This window comes from Procambarus clarkii, chromosome 4 (assembly GCF_040958095.1).
Source record: "Procambarus clarkii isolate CNS0578487 chromosome 4, FALCON_Pclarkii_2.0, whole genome shotgun sequence".
Classification (NCBI taxonomy): domain Eukaryota; kingdom Metazoa; phylum Arthropoda; class Malacostraca; order Decapoda; family Cambaridae; genus Procambarus; species Procambarus clarkii.
In genome coordinates this window covers 40,820,749-40,838,903 of record NC_091153.1, presented here as the reverse complement: position 1 = coordinate 40,838,903, position 18,155 = coordinate 40,820,749, and the positions used below count along the sequence as shown (strand labels likewise).

The window sequence follows — 18,155 nt, the reverse complement described above, 5'->3', positions numbered from 1 at the left end:
TGCAGGGGACTTTCTTTTGGCAGTTCCTATGTCTGCAACAGGCACAAGTCTTGATCCACAGCAACTCTGTATTGCAGTTGCCCTCTGCCTTGCTGCCCCAATCCACACTGTACACTCTCTATCTATGGTGAGGCAGCTGCAGACAAATATGGATCGCATGGCCTGCACTGTGGAAAATCAGGAGGTTGGCACTCAAAGACACTATGAAGTCAGTGACATCATTAAGAGAAACCTTGCCTCTGCCTAGTGTCCGGCAGAGAGAATCTCACAACCTAATGAACCGTAACTCTGCTGGCTTTGCTGGTCGACTGGTTAGAATCACACTTACAGGTATCCATCAGTCTCGAGAGACTATGGAGTTTGAACTCTGGTTGTCGCACTATCCCCATGGAAATGTATCACCCTAAAAATAATCTTTCCTATATCATAACAATAATAATAATTCACTATGTTGGGGGACAAGCAGCCAGTTTATACATACAGTGCACATTAAACATATATCGAGGTTCCCTCTGCACTAGGATGAAACCCCACAAGCTGACTAACTCCTGGGCAACTATTTACTGCTAGGTGAACAGGTGCATTAGGTGATAAACACACCCAACCATTTTTGTTTTGCCCAGGATTTGAATCCACAATTCTCGAGTGCGAGTCAAGAACTAACCCAACTGTACTACAAGACCCTTAATGTAAGGGCCTTTAGGTATGTAACCATAATTTAGATGAAAATGAATACAGTACTCCATCAGATGTTGGAGAGTTAAAACACAGCATATAATTAAAACTCTTTTGGCATTTCAAGATATTTAACAAGACATTTAGATATTTCAATGTGTTATTTACAAACCACTTTGTTCAATTCGGGAGAAAGAGCTTGCACAAAAAACAGCAATATCAACGCAGTGTTGTTGTTGTTGAGCACTCAACTGACACAGTAAATTATGACACCATCCACCACAGCACCTTTTATAAGTGATGAGGGAACATAACCACAACCTGATGGCACCCACTACCAAGGCTGCCACTACCACAGGTGTTGCCATCCTCACCACACCTGCACGCTCAGTAACAAATGCCAGTGCTACGAGGTCAAGGACTAGAATGTACTCTAACATGTTCAGTAGCTTTTACAGGTCACACTTCCGTATGTACCAAAAGACCCTTATGCCTTTCACATGTTACCAATACAATTGTGTCATGGTACATATTATGGTTTTCCCAGTCAGGGACAGAAAGCCTGTTAAACTTATGAATGATCCCCCCCCCTATTGCTAACTGCATTATGGGTTGCACCTTCCCCAGATGCAACCCCATAATGCAGTTACCTAACTCCAAGGTTTCATTAACTGCTAGGTGATCAAAGGCATCAGGCGAAGGGAAACATTGCTCAAGTGTTTCTGTCCTGTTGTGGGAATCGAATCTGAACATTTCGGCCGTGACCTAACTGTGCTGACAAGTGCACCACAAAAATACATTTGTAAAACACAAAAAACCCGTCACTAATTTTGTAGCATCAACAAATTGAAAAATAAAAACACAGGATAGCATATCCAGAAAGGCAACTCCACTGGTCAAAGATGTACGTGATGAACACAAAGTAGAAACAGTAACAGAGGACATATTCTACTGAAAAACAGAACAAGCAGAGTCCCAATAATTATGTATCATTTTTTGTTAAATACTGTATGTAAACAACAACAACCTTGTTTCATGTCAATGTTCACCGTTTTGAAACTTCTTGGACGAGATATGATACAAGACTAAAATATTGCAACAATAATATGAGCAAGCCATGGGAATAGCATGACTTGTACTGTATAGCACCAGTTGAAGAGCAACTGTTCAAGAAAGCACACAAGGTTAAGTCAGTGGTATCCACCCCTCTGGTACAAATTACATATTGGTTCAATTGGCTTTAAAGATATAAATATACATATAATACTTTTACTGAAGCATAAATAGCATTTATAGCAAGAGGAGACATTTTATAGATGTAACTTATAGATATGACATCACAATGTCTAAATATGCAATATTTTCAGAGATATAAACCAAAATACGGAGGTGGTTGGAAATAAACCATTACGCAAAGTGTTCAGCTCCCAGTTAGCAGTATCTAGACAGATCCTAATTGTAATTACATTTTACCAATACAGTACAGTATAACCATGAACATTATGGTTTTCATTACTGTATATCCACCGTTTCAATACTATCAAGTAATAATTCCATAATGCCTGGTTCCCAGACGTTTGGCTCCTTTAAGGGGCCCCCCCCCCCAGACACTGGCATCTTTAGGACAATGCTCATGTATCAAGTAATAAAATGTTTGGTGGCTTCTTCCTCAGACAATACTAAGCATAAATATCCAATATTAGTGGACATGGTAATGATGCATGTCAGTTGGTCTTTGGTGGTATTTTCACGTTGTTTGATAACTTTCCTCTATCACTTTCCCTTATGTAAGTTCACTGGAATCTGAGACCTCTTATTCAGTTTTGGAAATGACTTGCCATGGAATTTTCAAGAGCTTTGGCTATACAGTACAGTATATTGTACTTTGTTTTGGTGGTGGGATTGTGACAATGGTATGACTAGTGCTGGTATCCAAGACCCCCCTTCCCCCCTTTATCACCCAGAAAGACCTTTCTAAATGACTACCTAGTTTCAGAACTACCAGCATCTAAAAATAAAACATAACTAATACAAAAATATGATCCTAAGCAAAATTAAATCTGCCTTAAAAGCATATAAAATCACAAAAATCAAACCCTGATGACTCATATTTCATCATGTTACTGGAGTATATTCGAAGAGTTCCTGTCATTTATATGATTTCACCCATTTCCCTGGTTGCAGGCTCTGTAGGCTTTCTCGGCAGGGGGCCCGATACTGGTGAGAAGCCCAACATTAGCAACTTCCCCCTATACAAGACCCATATCTTGACACCACACATCTTACATACAAGACACCACATATCACATCACAAGGGAGTGATATGTGGTGCCAGTATCAGCCAACACCTTCCCAAGTACAAAGATCAAGAACATCCAAAGATTAGTCAACAGACTAGTACTTAAGATTCAGTATCCAAGTTATATGAGGAAATGCTGAATGAACTATATTTTGCAATGCTGAAGAAGTGAAGAGATGCAGACACTACCCAAGATACCAAGATTTGGAAAAGGCAGTATTTGAAAAGGGGGGTTGGACCAGGATGAGAAGTGATAAATGGAAAGTGAACTATTGAAATGAGCATGAGAGATAAAAGAATTTCTTCAGTGCAAGGTATGAGAGTGCAATGCCTCAGGAGAGGAATTAGGGAAGGCAAAGTTGGATCCAAAAGGGGGATTTCAATCCCAAAAAACAAATGCTGTATGTGGGTTCGATCCCATTGTATGGCCTCCATCTTTATGAGGATGGGAACCATGGTCAGAACCATGGAGAGAGAGCTCAAGAGAAGGCTAGGAAAAGCTAAAAAGGTACTCAGATGAAGCAAAACCGTTAAATGAGAGTACGAATGAGGAAGACTTTTTTCCAAAAGGTGATAGGAATCAGAGCCAATGAAGTGGAATATAAGGGACAGGTGGACAAGACACCAGAAGGATGGGGAGAATGGAGAAAGGATGGAGGCAACAGGTTCCTATAAATTTTGTATACAAGTAATAATGGATTAAGATAAATATTGGAGCTAAATAATATAACACAGCTGAATATCCCCAATATCACTCTGGCAGACTATACTGGAAGAAACTATAAACAAGGTGATGCTCTGAGGTGATGCCGAGTGTAGACCCAAAAAATAATAAACAAGATGGGATGACATAATAAAACTGTAGACATACAACAAGAAAGAAAACAGTATTCATAATTGCCTACAATCCACCAGCAAACAGCATATGATATAGAAAGAAATAGACAAAAGAGAGGGTCTTATAATGAATTTGAGTCAGGTAATAAAAAAAAACTTGAAATAAAGCACAATTGATGGTACTGGGTACTTAAAAAAAAAAAAAAAAAAAAAAAAAAAAAAAAGCTTTTGACAGTACCACAAAAGAGGTTCTTCTGGAGACTGGAACATACTGGAGTGACAGGGAGGCCTTAACATGCATGAAAAAATGTTCTGATGGAAAAATGAGGGCAGTAATCAGAGGCAATGTATCAGATTGAAAAAATGTCACAAGTGGAGTACACAGGGTTCAGTTATTGCACTGGTGATGTTCAATGTCTACATAAATGATCTACCAGAAGGAATACAGAATTACATGAACATGTTTGCCGATGATGCTAAGATACTAAGGAACATAAACTTAGATGATTGTCATACCCTATAAAAAGACCTGGACAAAAGTACAGTATATGGAGCACCACTTGGCAGATGGAATTTAACGTAAATAAATGCTATGATATGAAATGTGGAATAGGAGAAAAATAGACCACACAACCTACAAATTATATGAAAATGCTTTATAAAATTATGATAAAAGAACGATCTAGGGGTAGTTCTAGATAGAAAGCTCACCTGAGGACCAAAAAGAACATAGTGCCAGGAGCCTATGCTACGCTTTCAAATTTCAGAATTGCTTTTGAATACATGCATGGTGAAATACTAATTGTTTACAACCTTTTAGAGACCAAAGCTGGAATATGTAGCGGTTGTATGGTGTTCATATCTTGAGAAACTCATCAACAAACTGTAAAAGGTGTAAAGACATGCAACTAAATCGCTCCCAGAACTGAAAGACAAGTGCTACGAGGAGATGTTAGAGGCATTAAATATGCCAAAACCAGAAGATTGAAGAAAATATGGAAAAGATAGAAAAGGCAATATGATCACTATGTATAAAGTACTGTAGTAACAGAATCGACAAAATTGATAGGGAAGAATTCCCAAGACTTAGTACACCAAGAACAAGAGGTCATAGATTTAAGCTACTGTATCTAAACAAAGCTGCCAAAGATATACAAGAAAATTCACTTTCACAACAATAGTGGTAGACAACTGGAATAAGTGGGAAGGTGGCGGAGGCCACCATCAGAACTGTAGTTTCAAAGCATTATATGACGGTGCTGGGAAGACTGGAAACAACAAGCCTAGCTCTTATCCTGTACCTACACTTAGGTAATTACACTTATGTAATTACATTAAACAGCCATACAATACATAGGTTAAGTTTCAATATGATGAATCATTGAAGGTATTCAATTTAGACCTGTCAGGGTATAAAACAAAAAAATACAACAAAAAACAAAAACATGCCAAGAACACCTAATAAACACTACAGTACTGTATTACCCTTCGAAGGTTAACAAAATATTCTTATAGTATAATTTTCCAAAACACCAAGTACTGCAGACTCGTTTAATTAATCCAGCGCAGATACAGATTGAATAAAACAATATGCAGTAAATAATCCAGCCCAGATACAGATTGAATAAAACAATAGCCAGTAAATAATCCAGCCTAGATTGAATAAAACAATATGTAGTGAATAAAAATATTAGTGAAATGCACAAAATAAAATGCGTCCGATTACCCCAGTATTCTAGTCAACCGCAGCAAGCATGCTTCAGCAGGAGAAGGAACGTTCTCAAAACCATCACCAAAAAACAGAGAAAGTGGGAAGTTGTTGCCAGCACAAAGAAAGTGGGAAGTTGTTGAAAGCACAAAGAGAAAGTGGGAAGTTGTTGAAAGCACAAAGAGAAAGTGGGAAGTTGTTGCCAGCACAAAGAGAAAGTGGGAAGTTGTTGCCAGCACAAAGAGAAAGTGGGAAGTTGTTGCCAGCACAAAGATAATTCAATCTGGACAAGTTTCTGTTAAATTGACTCACTTCTTGAAACAACTTGGCTGCTCTCTATCAACCTCCATACTAAATGGGTTGGACACCTGTTCCTGCGGCTCACCTGCACCTGTGTCCTCACTGTAGCCAACAACGCAGTGCAGTGAGTCAGGTTGCAGGTGTTCATATTAACAAAGAAAATTTTTAGGTCAATAAACAATGCATGTAAACAAAACATGGTACTGTATTTACAAGTGTTTACATACAAATTAAAAAAAATAAACCTACTTACCACAATTTGTGTAGAATATCAACTTCATAAATAAACAGTTGGCAACTCTAAAGCAGGCATTGAGAGCGTGGTATATACAGGATGTTTATAGTACATGAAGGCAAATCAAGGTATCCCTGTGGCAGGAAACCTCAAGGTACAAACAGGGCAGTGTAATGAATACAGGGAACACAATGAGTACACGCTAGAGTAATACCCATAATCACAAGGTGGCCTAATGTGCAGTGGATGGTTTTAAAGAGCAATGAATACTTTGAAAATGTGTAGTGGGGTGGAGGTGTAATTGTATATGTTAGAGTGTAAGGTATTCTAGGAGGAGCAAGGTATACTAGGAGCAGCAAGGAATACAGCATTTGGCATAGTGAATACTAGGGGTAATGAATATACTAAGAACAGATTTGCTCATATTGAGGAGCATAGACTATACTGGTGGGTGTAGAATATGCTAGGGGGAGCAGTATACACAGTGGAGTAGCCTATGCTGGATGGGGGGAAGTGTAGCCTATGCTGGAGGGGGGGGGGGGAAGTGTAGCTTATGCTGGAGGGGAGGGGGGAGTGTAGCCTATGCTGGAGAGGGAGGGGCAGTGTAGCCTATGCTGGAGAGGGAGGGGCAGTGTAGCCTATGCTGGAGAGGGAGGGGCAGTGTAGCCTATGCTGGAGGGTGGAAGGAGTGCGGGAGTGTAGCCTATGCTGGAGGGGGGGGGAAGTGTAGCCTATGCTGGAGGGTGGGGGGAGTGGGGGAGTGTAGCCTATGCTGGAGGGGGGAGGGTAAGTGTAGCCTATGCTGGAGGGGGGGTAAGTGTAGCCTATGCTGGAGGGGGGGAGAAGTGCACCCTATGCTGGAGGGGGTGGGGAAGTGTAGCCTATCCTGGAGGGGGGGGAAGTGTAGCCTATGCAGGAGGGGGGGGAAGTGTAGCCTATGCTGGAGGGGGGGGGGAAGTGTAGCCTATGCTGGAGGGGGGGGGGGAAGTGTAGCCTATGCTGGAGGGGGGGGGGAATGTAGCCTATGCTGGAGGGGAGGGGGAGTGTAGCTTATGCTGGAGGGGGGGGAGTGTAGCCTATGCTGGAGGGGGGGGAGTGTAGCCTATGCTGGAGGGGGGGAGTGTTGCCTATGCTGGAGGGGGGGGAGTGTAGCCTATGCTGGAGGGGGGGGGAGTGTAGCCTATGCTGGAGGGGGGGGAGTGTAGCCTATGCTGGAGGGGGGGGGGAGTGTAGCCTATGCTGGAGGGGGGGGGAGTGTAGTCTATGCTGGAGGGGGGGGGGAGTGTAGCCTATGCTGGAGGGGGGGGAGTGTAGCCTATGCTGGAGGGGGGGGGAGTGTAGCCTATGCTGGAGGGGGGGGAGTGTAGCCTATGCTGGAGGGGGGGGAGTGTAGCCTATGCTGGAGGGGGGGGGAGTGTAGCCTATGCTGGAGGGGGGGGGAGTGTAGCCTATGCTGGAGGGGGGGGGGAGTGTAGCCTATGCTGGAGGGGGGGGGAGTGTAGCCTATGCTGGAGGGGGGGGGGAGTGTAGCCTATGCTGGAGGGGGGGGGGGAGTGTAGCCTATGCTGGAGGGGGGGGGGAGTGTAGCCTATGCTGGAGGGGGGGGGGAGTGTAGCCTATGCTGGAGGGGGGGGGGAGTGTAGCCTATGCTGGAGGGGGGGAGTGTAGCCTATGCTGGAGGGGGGGAGTGTAGCCTATGCTGGAGGGGGGGAGTGTAGCCTATGCTGGAGGGGGGGAGTGTAGCCTATGCTGGAGGGGGGGGGAAGTGTAGCCTATGCTGGAGGGGGGGGGAAGTGTAGCCTATGCTGGAGGGGGGGGGAAGTGTAGCCTATGCTGGAGGGGGGGGGAAGTGTAGCCTATGCTGGAGGGGGGGGGAAGTGTAGCCTATGCTGGAGGGGGGGGAAGTGTAGCCTATGCTGGAGGGGGGGGAAGTGTAGCCTATGCTGGAGGGGGGTGAGTGTAGCCTATGCTGGAGGGGGGGGGGAGTGTAGCCTATGCTGGAGGGGGGGGGAGTGTAGCCTATGCTGGAGGGGGGGGGAGTGTAGCCTATGCTGGAGGGGGGGGGGGAGTGTAGCCTATGCTGGAGGGGGGGGGGAGTGTAGCCTATGCTGGAGGGGGGGGAGTGTTGCCTATGCTGGAGGGGGGGGGAGTGTTGCCTATGCTGGAGGGGGGGGGGGGGAGTGTAGCCTATGCTGGAGGGGGGGGGGAGTGTAGCCTATGCTGGAGGGGGGGGGAGTGTAGCCTATGCTGGAGGGGGGGGGGAGTGTAGCCTATGCTGGAGGGGGGGGAGTGTAGCCTATGCTGGAGGGGGGGGGGAGTGTAGCCTATGCTGGAGGGGGGGGGAGTGTAGCCTATGCTGGAGGGGGGGGAGTGTAGCCTATGCTGGAGGGGGGGGGAGTGTAGCCTATGCTGGAGGGGGGGGAGTGTAGCCTATGCTGGAGGGGGGGGGGGAGTGTAGCCTATGCTGGAGGGGGGGGGAGTGTAGCCTATGCTGGAGGGGGGGGGGAGTGTAGCCTATGTTGGAGGGGGGGGGGGAGTGTAGCCTATGCTGGAGGGGTGGGGAGTGTAGCCTATGCTGGAGGGGGGGGGAGTGTAGCCTATGCTGGAGGGGGGGGAGTGCAGCCTATGCTGGAGGGGGGGGGAGTGTAGCCTATGCTGGAGGGGGGGGAGTGTAGCCTATGCTGGAGGGGGGGGGGAGTGTAGCCTATGTTGGAGGGGGGGGGGAGTGTAGCCTATGCTGGAGGGGGGGGGAGTGTAGCCTATGCTGGAGGGGGGGGGAGTGTAACCTATGCTGGAGGGGGGGAGTGTAGCCTATGCTGGAGGGGGGGGAGTGTAGCCTATGCTGGAGGGGGGGAGTGTAGCCTATGCTGGAGGGGGGGAGTGTAGCCTATGCTGGAGGGGGGGAGTGTAGCCTATGCTGGAGGGGGGGAGTGTAGCCTATGCTGGAGGGGGGGAGTGAAGCCTATGCTGGAGGGGGGGAGTGTAGCCTATGCTGGAGGGGGGGAGTGTAGCCTATGCTGGAGGGGGGTGGGAAGTGTAGCCTATGCTGGAGGGGGGGGGAAGTGTAGCCTATGCTGGAGGGGGGGGGAAGTGTAGCCTATGCTGGAGGGGGGGGGAAGTGTAGCCTATGCTGGAGGGGGGGGAAGTGTAGCCTATGCTGGAGGGGGGGGGAAGTGTAGCCTATGCTGGAGGGGGGGGAAGTGTAGCCTATGCTGGAGGGGGGGGGGAAGTGTAGCCTATGCTGGAGGGGGGGGGGAGGTGTAGCCTATGCTGGAGGGGGGGGGAAGTGTAGCCTATGCTGGAGGGGGGGGAGTGTAGCCTATGCTGGAGGGGGGGGAAGTGTAGCCTATGCTGGAGGGGGGGGAGTGTAGCCTATGCTGGAGGGGGGGGGAAGTGTAGCCTATGCTGGAGGGGGTGGGGAAGTGTAGCCTATGCTGGAGGGGGGGGAGTGTAGCCTATGCTGGAGGGGGGGGGAAGTGTAGCCTATGCTGGAGGGGGGGGGGAGTGTAGCCTATGCTGGAGGGGGGGGGAGTGTAGCCTATGCTGGAGGGGGGGGAGTGTAGCCTATGCTGGAGGGGGGGGAGTGTAGCCTATGCTGGAGGGGGGGGGAGTGTAGCCTATGCTGGAGGGGGGGGGAAGTGTAGCCTATGCTGGAGGGGGGGGGAAGTGTAGCCTATGCTGGAGGGGGGGGGGAAGTGTAGCCTATGCTGGAGGGGGGGGGAGTGTAGCCTATGCTGGAGGGGGGAGGAAGTGTAGCCTATGCTGGAGGGGGGGGGAAGTGTAGCCTATGCTGGAGGGGGTGGGGAAGTGTAGCCTATGCTGGAGGGGGGGGGAAGTGTAGCCTATGCTGGAGGGGGTGGGGAAGTGTAGCCTATGCTGGAGGGGGGGAGTGTAGCCTATGCTGGAGGGGGGGGAGTGTAGCCTATGCTGGAGGGGGGGGGAGTGTAGCCTATGCTGGAGGGGGGGGGAGTGTAGCCTATGCTGGAGGGGGGGGGAGTGTGCCTATGCTGGCAGGGGGGGAAGTGTAAGCCTATGCCTGGAGGGGGGGGGGAGTGTAGCCTATGCTGGAGGGGGGGGGAGTGTTAGCCTATGCTGGAGGGGGGGGGAGTGTAGCCTATGCTGGAGGGGGGGGGAAGTGTAGCCTATGCTGGAGGGGGGGGGGAAGTGTAGCCTATGCTGGAGGGGGGGGGGAAGTGTAGCCTATGCTGGAGGGGGGGAGGGAAGTGTAGCCTATGCTGGAGGGGTGGGGAAGTGTAGCCTATGCTGGAGGGGGGGAGTGTAGCCTATGCTGGAGGGGGGGGGGAAGTGTAGCCTATGCTGGAGGGGGGGGGGAGTGTAGCCTATGCTGGAGGGGGGGGGGAAGTGTAGCCTATGCTGGAGGGGGGGGAGTGTAGCCTATGCTGGAGGGGGGGGGAGTGTAGCCTATGCTGGAGGGGGGGGAGTGTAGCCTATGCTGGAGGGGGGGGGAGTGTAGCCTATGCTGGAGGGGGGGGGAGTGTAGCCTATGCTGGAGGGGGGGGAAGTGTAGCCTATGCTGGAGGGGGGGGGAGTGTAGCCTATGCTGGAGGGGGGGGAGTGTAGCCTATGCTGGAGGGGGGGGGGAAGTGTAGCCTATGCTGGAGGGGGGGGGAAGTGTAGCCTATGCTGGAGGGGGGGGAGTGTAGCCTATGCTGGAGGGGGGGGAGTGTAGCCTATGCTGGAGGGGGGGGGAGTGTAGCCTATGCTGGAGGGGGGGGGAAGTGTAGCCTATGCTGGAGGGGGGGGGAAGTGTAGCCTATGCTGGAGGGGGGGGGAAGTGTAGCCTATGCTGGAGGGGGGGGAAGTGTAGCCTATGCTGGAGGGGGGGGAAGTGTAGCCTATGCTGGAGGGGGGGGGGAAGTGTAGCCTATGCTGGAGGGGGGGGGAAGTGTAGCCTATGCTGGAGGGGGGGGGAAGTGTAGCCTATGCTGGAGGGGGGGGGAAGTGTAGCCTATGCTGGAGGGGGGGGGAAGTGTAGCCTATGCTGGAGGGGGGGGGGAAGTGTAGCCTATGCTGGAGGGGGGGGGGAAGTGTAGCCTATGCTGGAGGGGGGGAAGTGTAGCCTATGCTGGAGGGGGGGAAGTGTAGCCTATGCTGGAGGGGGGAGAAGTGTAGCCTATGCTGGAGGGGGGGGAAGTGTAGCCTATGCTGCAGGGGGGGGAAGTGTAGCCTATGCTGCAGGGGGGGGGGGGAAGTGTAGCCTATGCTGGAGGGGGGGGGGGAAGTGTAGCCTATGCTGGAGGGGGGGGAAGTGTAGCCTATGCTGGAGGGGGGGGGGAAGTGTAGCCTATGCTGGAGGGGGGGGAAGTGTAGCCTATGCTGGAGGGGGGGGGGGAAGTGTAGCCTATGCTGGAGGGGGGGGGAAGTGTAGCCTATACTGGAGGGGGGGGGAAGTGTAGCCTATGCTGGAGGGGGGGAAGTGTAGCCTATGCTGGAGGGGGGGGGAAGTGTAGCCTATGCTGGAGGGGGGGGAAGTGTAGCCTATGCTGGAGGGGGGGGGAAGTGTAGCCTATGCTGGAGGGGGGGGGAAGTGTAGCCTATGCTTTAGGGGGGGGAAGTGTAGCCTATGCTGGAGGGGGGGGGGAAGTGTAGCCTATGCTGGAGGGGGGGGGGAAGTGTAGCCTATGCTGGAGGGGGGGGGGAAGTGTAGCCTATGCTGGAGGGGGGGGGAAGTGTAGCCTATGCTGGAGGGGGGGGGAAGTGTAGCCTATGCTTTAGGGGGGGGGAAGTGTAGCCTATGCTTTAGGGGGGGGAAGTGTAGCCTATGCTGGAGGGGGGGGGGAAGTGTCGCCTATGCTGGAGGGGGGGGAAGTGTAGCCTATGCTTTAGGGGGGGGAAGTGTAGCCTATGCTTTAGGGGGGGGAAGTGTAGCCTATGCTGGAGGGGGGGGGGAAGTGTAGCCTATGCTGGAGGGGGGGGGAAGTGTAGCCTATGCTGGAGGGGGGGGGGAAGTGTAGCCTATGCTGGAGGGGGGGGAAGTGTAGCCTATGCTGGAGGGGGGGGAAGTGTAGCCTATGCTGGAGGGGGGGGGGAAGTGTAGCCTATGCTGGAGGGGGGGGAAGTGTAGCCTATGCTGGAGGGGGGGGAAGTGTAGCCTATGCTTTAGGGGGGGGAAGTGTAGCCTATGCTTTAGGGGGGGGAAGTGTAGCCTATGCTGGAGGGGGGGGGGAAGTGTAGCCTATGCTGGAGGGGGGGGGGAAGTGTAGCCTATGCTGGAGGGGGGGGGGAAGTGTAGCCTATGCTTTAGGGGGGGGGGGAGTGTAGCCTATGCTGGAGGGGGGGGGGGAAGTGTAGCCTATGCTGGAGGGGGGGGGGAAGTGTAGCCTATGCTTTAGGGGGGGGAAGTGTAGCCTATGCTGGAGGGGGGGAAGTGTAGCCTATGCTGGAGGGGGGGGGGAAGTGTAGCCTATGCTGGAGGGGGGGGGAAGTGTAGCCTATGCTGGAGGGGGGGGGGAAGTGTAGCCTATGCTGGAGGGGGGGGGGAAGTGTAGCCTATGCTGGAGGGGGGGGGAAGTGTAGCCTATGCTGGAGGGGGGGGGGAAGTGTAGCCTATGCTGGAGGGGGGGGGGAAGTGTAGCCTATGCTGGAGGGGGGGGGAAGTGTAGCCTATGCTGGAGGGGGGGGGGAAGTGTAGCCTATGCTGGAGGGGGGGGGAAGTGTAGCCTATGCTGGAGGGGGGGGGAAGTGTAGCCTATGCTGGAGGGGGGGGAAGTGTAGCCTATGCTGGAGGGGGGGAAGTGTAGCCTATGCTGGAGGGGGGGGGAGTGTAGCCTATGCTGGAGGGGGGAGAAGTGTAGCCTATGCTGGAGGGGGGAGAAGTGTAGCCTATGCTGGAGGGGGAAGTGTAGCCTATGCTGGGGGGGAAGTGTAGCCTATGCTGGGGGGGGGAAGTGTAGCCTATGCTGGGGGGGGGAAGTGTAGCCTATGCTGGGGGGGGAAGTGTAGCCTATGCTGGGGGGGGGGAAGTGTAGCCTATGCTGGGGGGGGGAAGTGTAGCCTATGCTGGGGGGGGGAAGTGTAGCCTATGCTGGGGGGGGAAGTGTAGCCTATGCTGGGGGGGGGGAAGTGTAGCCTATGCTGGAGGGGGGGAAGTGTAGCCTATGCTGGAGGGGGGGGGGAATGTAGCCTATGATGGAAGGGGGGGAAGTGCCTATGCTGGAGGGGGGGGGAATGTAGCCTATGATGGAAGGGGGGGAGTGCCTATGCTGGAGGGGGGAAGTGTAGCCTATGCTGGAATGTGGGGGGGGGGAAAGTGCAGCCTATGCTGGAGGGGGGGGAGTGTAGCCTATGATGGAATGTGGGGGACGGGGGGGAAGTGCAGCCTATGCTGGAGGGGGGGGGAGCGGAAGTGTAGCCTATGAATGCTATGAAGCAAGAACAGAGGACCTTTGGACCGACCAATTCGTAAGCCACACCTTGGAGTCTCGTGTCAGTATTTAAAACGGCCCATAAGAATGAGGGAAGGTGATATTCCCTCATTGCTGGATTTGGTATTTACCAGGAAAGAAAGATATTCAACTTTCAGTACCTTCCTCCAGTGGGCAAGATCGACCATGTCCTTTTGGAAATTAAATATGAAATTCATTATAATATAGAAGAGATTGGAGTAAAGGAAATAATGTACAAGAACTATTTCAAGAGGACTTTGAGAAACTTGGTAAGTTCTAGAATGGATTTGATTGGAAAGATTTACTAGTAGCAAATGAAATATACGAGACGCATGACATTTATACCAGTATAGAGATGCAGAACTAGGAAGCAAGACTGGTTCAACATATATTGCGAGAGGGCAAGAGAACAAAAGACAATGGAATCAGTATAACAATAAGGCCGAATTCTCAAACATACCAGCAATATAAAGAAGCAAGAAACAACTACACGACAGTGAGAAGAGAAACAGACATTTTAAGAAAGGAATAGCAGATAAATATAAAACCGAACCAGGCCTATTTTATAAATTTACTAAAAGAAAATGGCAGGTAAAAGATAAAATCCAGAGGCTGAAAATGGGAAACAGAATCACGGAAAAAGACATTAAATAAACAGTTCCAATGTGTGCACGTAAAATGAGGGTTTCAGAGAACACCAGAGAATGCATTGAGGTGTCTCAAGATGAAGTGGAAAATTACTCAAGGAGGTAAGAAAAAATAAAGCAGTTGGACCAGATGGAGTTTCACCTTGGGTTCTGAGAGAATGTGCACATCAGCCAAGCAGTCCACTTCAACTGATATTCCAAACGTGTTTATGTACAGGAATCTTAGCAGATATATGGAAAAAGGCAAAAAGTTCCAATCTACAAAAATAGAAGCAGAGAAGACCCTCTAAATTATAGACCTGTTTCATTGACAAATGTGGTAGTCAAAACACTAGAAAAAAAAAGTTAAAACCAAGCAGATAGAATACCTGGAGAGAAATGATATAGTAATACAGATGGTACGGTTTTCAAACAGGAAGAGCCTGTGTAACAAATCTACTTGTGTTTTAATGAGAGCTACAGAGATTCTACAGGTTGGGTTGGGTTAACCAAGTTTATCTGGACATAAAAATGTCCTTTGACAATCTCCCACTAGAGGTTCTTCTGGAAACTGGAACATGGAGAAGTGACAAATACTGACATGGATGAAAAATTTTCGAACTGCCAGAAAAGGGAGGGCGGTAATTAGAGGCAATGTATCCGAAGGAAGGAGTGTCACCAGCTCAGTACCACAGGGTTCAGTTCTAGCACCAGAGATGTTCATCGTCTATATAAATGATCTAACCGAAGGAATACAGAATTAAATGAACATGTTTGATAGCAACCTAAGCTGCTAGGGAAGAAAAGAAACTTATATGATTGTCATGCTCTTCAAAATGACTTAGACAAAAGTTTATGGAGCACCATGTGGCAAATAGAATTCAGTATAAATAAATGCCTTGTTATGGAATATGGAAAAGGTAAAAATAGGCCCCACACTACCTACATATTAAGTGTAAAAGAATTAAAGAACTCTAGCAAAAAGAGAGATCTATGGATGGTTGTGGATAGTAGACTGTCAATAGAACACAAAGAACATTGTACAAGGAGCACATGCTATGCTTTCCAACTTCAGAATCGCTTTTAAATACATGGATGGTGAAATACTAAAGAAACTGTTCACAACTTTTGCGAGACCAAAACAGAAATACTGTATGCAGCAGCTGTATGGTACCCATATCTCAAGAAGCACATCAACAAGCACATCAACAAACTGGAAAAGGTGCAAAGACATGCAACAAAATGGCTTCTGGAACTGAAAGACAAGAGCTACGAGGAGAGAATAATGGTGTTAAATATGACAAAGCTAAAAGATAGAAGGAAAAAAAGAGGCGATATACAGTAATCGCCACATACAAAATAGTAACAGGAATTGACAAAATTGATAAAGACGTCTTGAAACCTGAAACTTAAAAGAACAAGAGGTCATCGATTTAAGTTATGGAAACAAAGCTGCCAAATATAAAAAAAAGTTACAAAGTTCACTTTCGCAAACAGTAGTCGACAGTTGGAACAGGCGAGATGGTGGTGGATGCCAAAACAGTCGGTTTCAAAACGTTATATGACAGTAGTGTATTGTACTAGGAAGACGGGACATCAAGTGTGTAGCTCTCATCCTGTAAGTACATTTAGTTAATTACACTGACACACGGTGACTGCGTCACACGGACACATGGTGACTGCACCACACCCGACACACGAAGATCCACACAGTCTTCCCAGGGGCCACTGGATATTACAGTTAATACCATCACAGCTAAGCTTTCACAAACTTAGCTTTCACAGCTAAGTTTGCTGTTACAGTATCTTTCTTTTCTGTTTAGTAGTTCTTTTATTTTAATTATTTATTGAGGGAGTCAAATAAATCCCACAAAGATTAATGGATTAAGAAAGTCATTAACAGTTTCAGAATATTCAACGAGATGAACAAAATATTGTATACGTAAATGTACTATGAATTAAAGAAAATCATAAACAAAAAATAGAAGGGAAGAGAGATGTTTAGTGGAGGATCAGTGCAATGCAAGGAGGAGTGTCACTCAGGTATGAGAGGGAGGGAGGAGACTGGGCAGTAGCTTCATGGTGGGAGATCATGTATTGGTTAAAAAAAGTACATCAAATTGATTTTTTGCATAAAATATACTCCTTTATATTATACTGTATCACTTTAACACAGTATCGAAGTGCCACTACTACTGTTTATATTATTGATGCAAGTAGATGGGCTGCATTTAAATCTTCTAAATTTGTTTAAGAATGAAGTGTTAAGAAATACAGTAATTTTAAAAAATTACTGTGTACTACACGCTGAAGCCATAAATGCCAAAACATTACTGCACATTTTTCATGCAGTTGCTGGTTTTAGTCCCTGTACTAAAATGCAATTTGCATACTCTGCAGTGTATAGTCTTAGTATACTGTACTGTATTGTATCACAAACAGTGCTAGCTACCACTGCCTTTGTCAAGCTGGTCACACTAAGGTCCCCAAGTTTCATCACCTAGTACTGTAACTCTTTCATAAACAAACATTTTTTATTCTTATTTACAATAGCCTGACTAACGGTGCTGCACGACATCTTCCCTACTCGACCATAACTCATTAAAAAAAATCGAAAGACTTCAGAGTTGAAACTCGTCTGGCAGTAACAAACTCGGCTACAAAAATATTGTTATTTTCATTTATCGATACCAATATAAGAAGTACATGCACCATGTACTTTTGGACAAATCGGATGTCATTTTTTGGGAATCAGAATTAGAGTTTAGTCAACAAAATATTCCCAAATACCATACACTAAAATTAATTATTGCAATTGTACAAAAGTAAATACAGTATACTATCCAGAATACAATTTATCAATTATTAGAAATTAATTATAATAATGAGTGGGGTACATTTAACGATAAGTCTAGTGTTTTTTCACGATTCAATGTCATTCTTTGTATGTTCCAAGGTAAACTCCATTACATCCACAGAGACCTATTATATCCATATTTGCATCATACATGTAAACACCAGACTAATTGTTTAAATCATCTTATGACGACCGCATTATCACTTGAATCAACGAATGACGATAACCACTTTCTAAGGGTTAAAGACAACGGTACCTAGAGTACAATCAGTAACGGTAAAAGTGTGAACAAGTATGCTGTAAATAGTTATTATAATTGTACTGTAACTACTGTACTCCGTATATCATTATTGTAACTACTGCCGAGGGAGCCGGTCGGCCGAGCGGACAGCACGCTGGACTTGTGATCCTGTGGTCCCGGGTTCGATCCCAGGCTCCGGCGAGAAACAATGGGCAGAGTTTCTTTCACCCTATGCCCCTGTTACCTAGCAGTACAATAGGTACCTGGGTGTTAGTCAGCTGTCACGGGCTGCTTCCTGGGGGTGGAGGCCTGGTCGAGGACCGGGCCGCGGGGACACTAAAGCCCCGAAATCATCTCAAGATGACTGTACATCATTATACATGAGGCTGGATTTAATTACAATAGATAATGTTAGAAAGGTTCTACAATCAGTTAGCGAATCATTACATACACAAAATAACCTGTATTCGATTAGCCTGTTTTTTTTCCTTAAGCTGTGGCGGCTAGTCTTTCATAGAGGTCATTGCAAAGTTTTTAAATTACGTCACAATAGCCTCAAAGTCTATACTGTTAGTCATAATATTACTGTATGTTAGTTTGATACCAGTGAAGAAATATAAAATGATAAAACAAATTTAGATATTGCATATGACGTGTCACCTGTTCAGTGTTCTAAAGTTATTTTTCCACCTTATTATAACCAGAAGACGAATGTTAATGGATGAGGCGTACAAAACTGGGCCAAGTAACCTTACCCTGACTTCGGAGGAGCTTTCAAATCGCTAGGCACTTCAATTTCCCCAGAAATGTCTATCTCCACGTCACCTTGGCCACCCGACATGATGGTCTGAGATGTTTACAAACCAGAACCAGAAGAAAGGCGTATGAAGGGAGGCGGTCGTCCTAGAGGAGTGCTGGAGAGGGTGTGGGAGCCACTCGGGGCTCTCAGGAGGCTTGGATCTCACCTGTGA

General features: G+C 48.1%; 1 protein-coding gene across 3 annotated transcripts in view; it reads right to left on the bottom strand.

Moving 5' to 3' along the window:
- Positions 1-18,155, bottom strand: part of LOC123750650 (prenylated Rab acceptor protein 1) — a 28,377-nt gene extending 10,222 nt beyond the window's left edge. Inside the window, exons 1-2 of one of the 3 annotated variants that reach the window (XM_045732754.2) lie at positions 17,940-18,155; positions 5,832-5,921 (exon numbers count right to left, since the gene is read on the bottom strand). In XM_045732754.2, the coding sequence (XP_045588710.1) occupies positions 5,832-5,921; positions 17,940-18,025 (176 nt within the window). In that variant the 5' untranslated portion in view covers positions 18,026-18,155. The remainder of the gene's footprint in view (positions 1-5,831; positions 5,922-17,939) is intronic. The other 2 variants (XM_069333646.1, XM_045732759.2) reach the window with 2 other exon arrangements.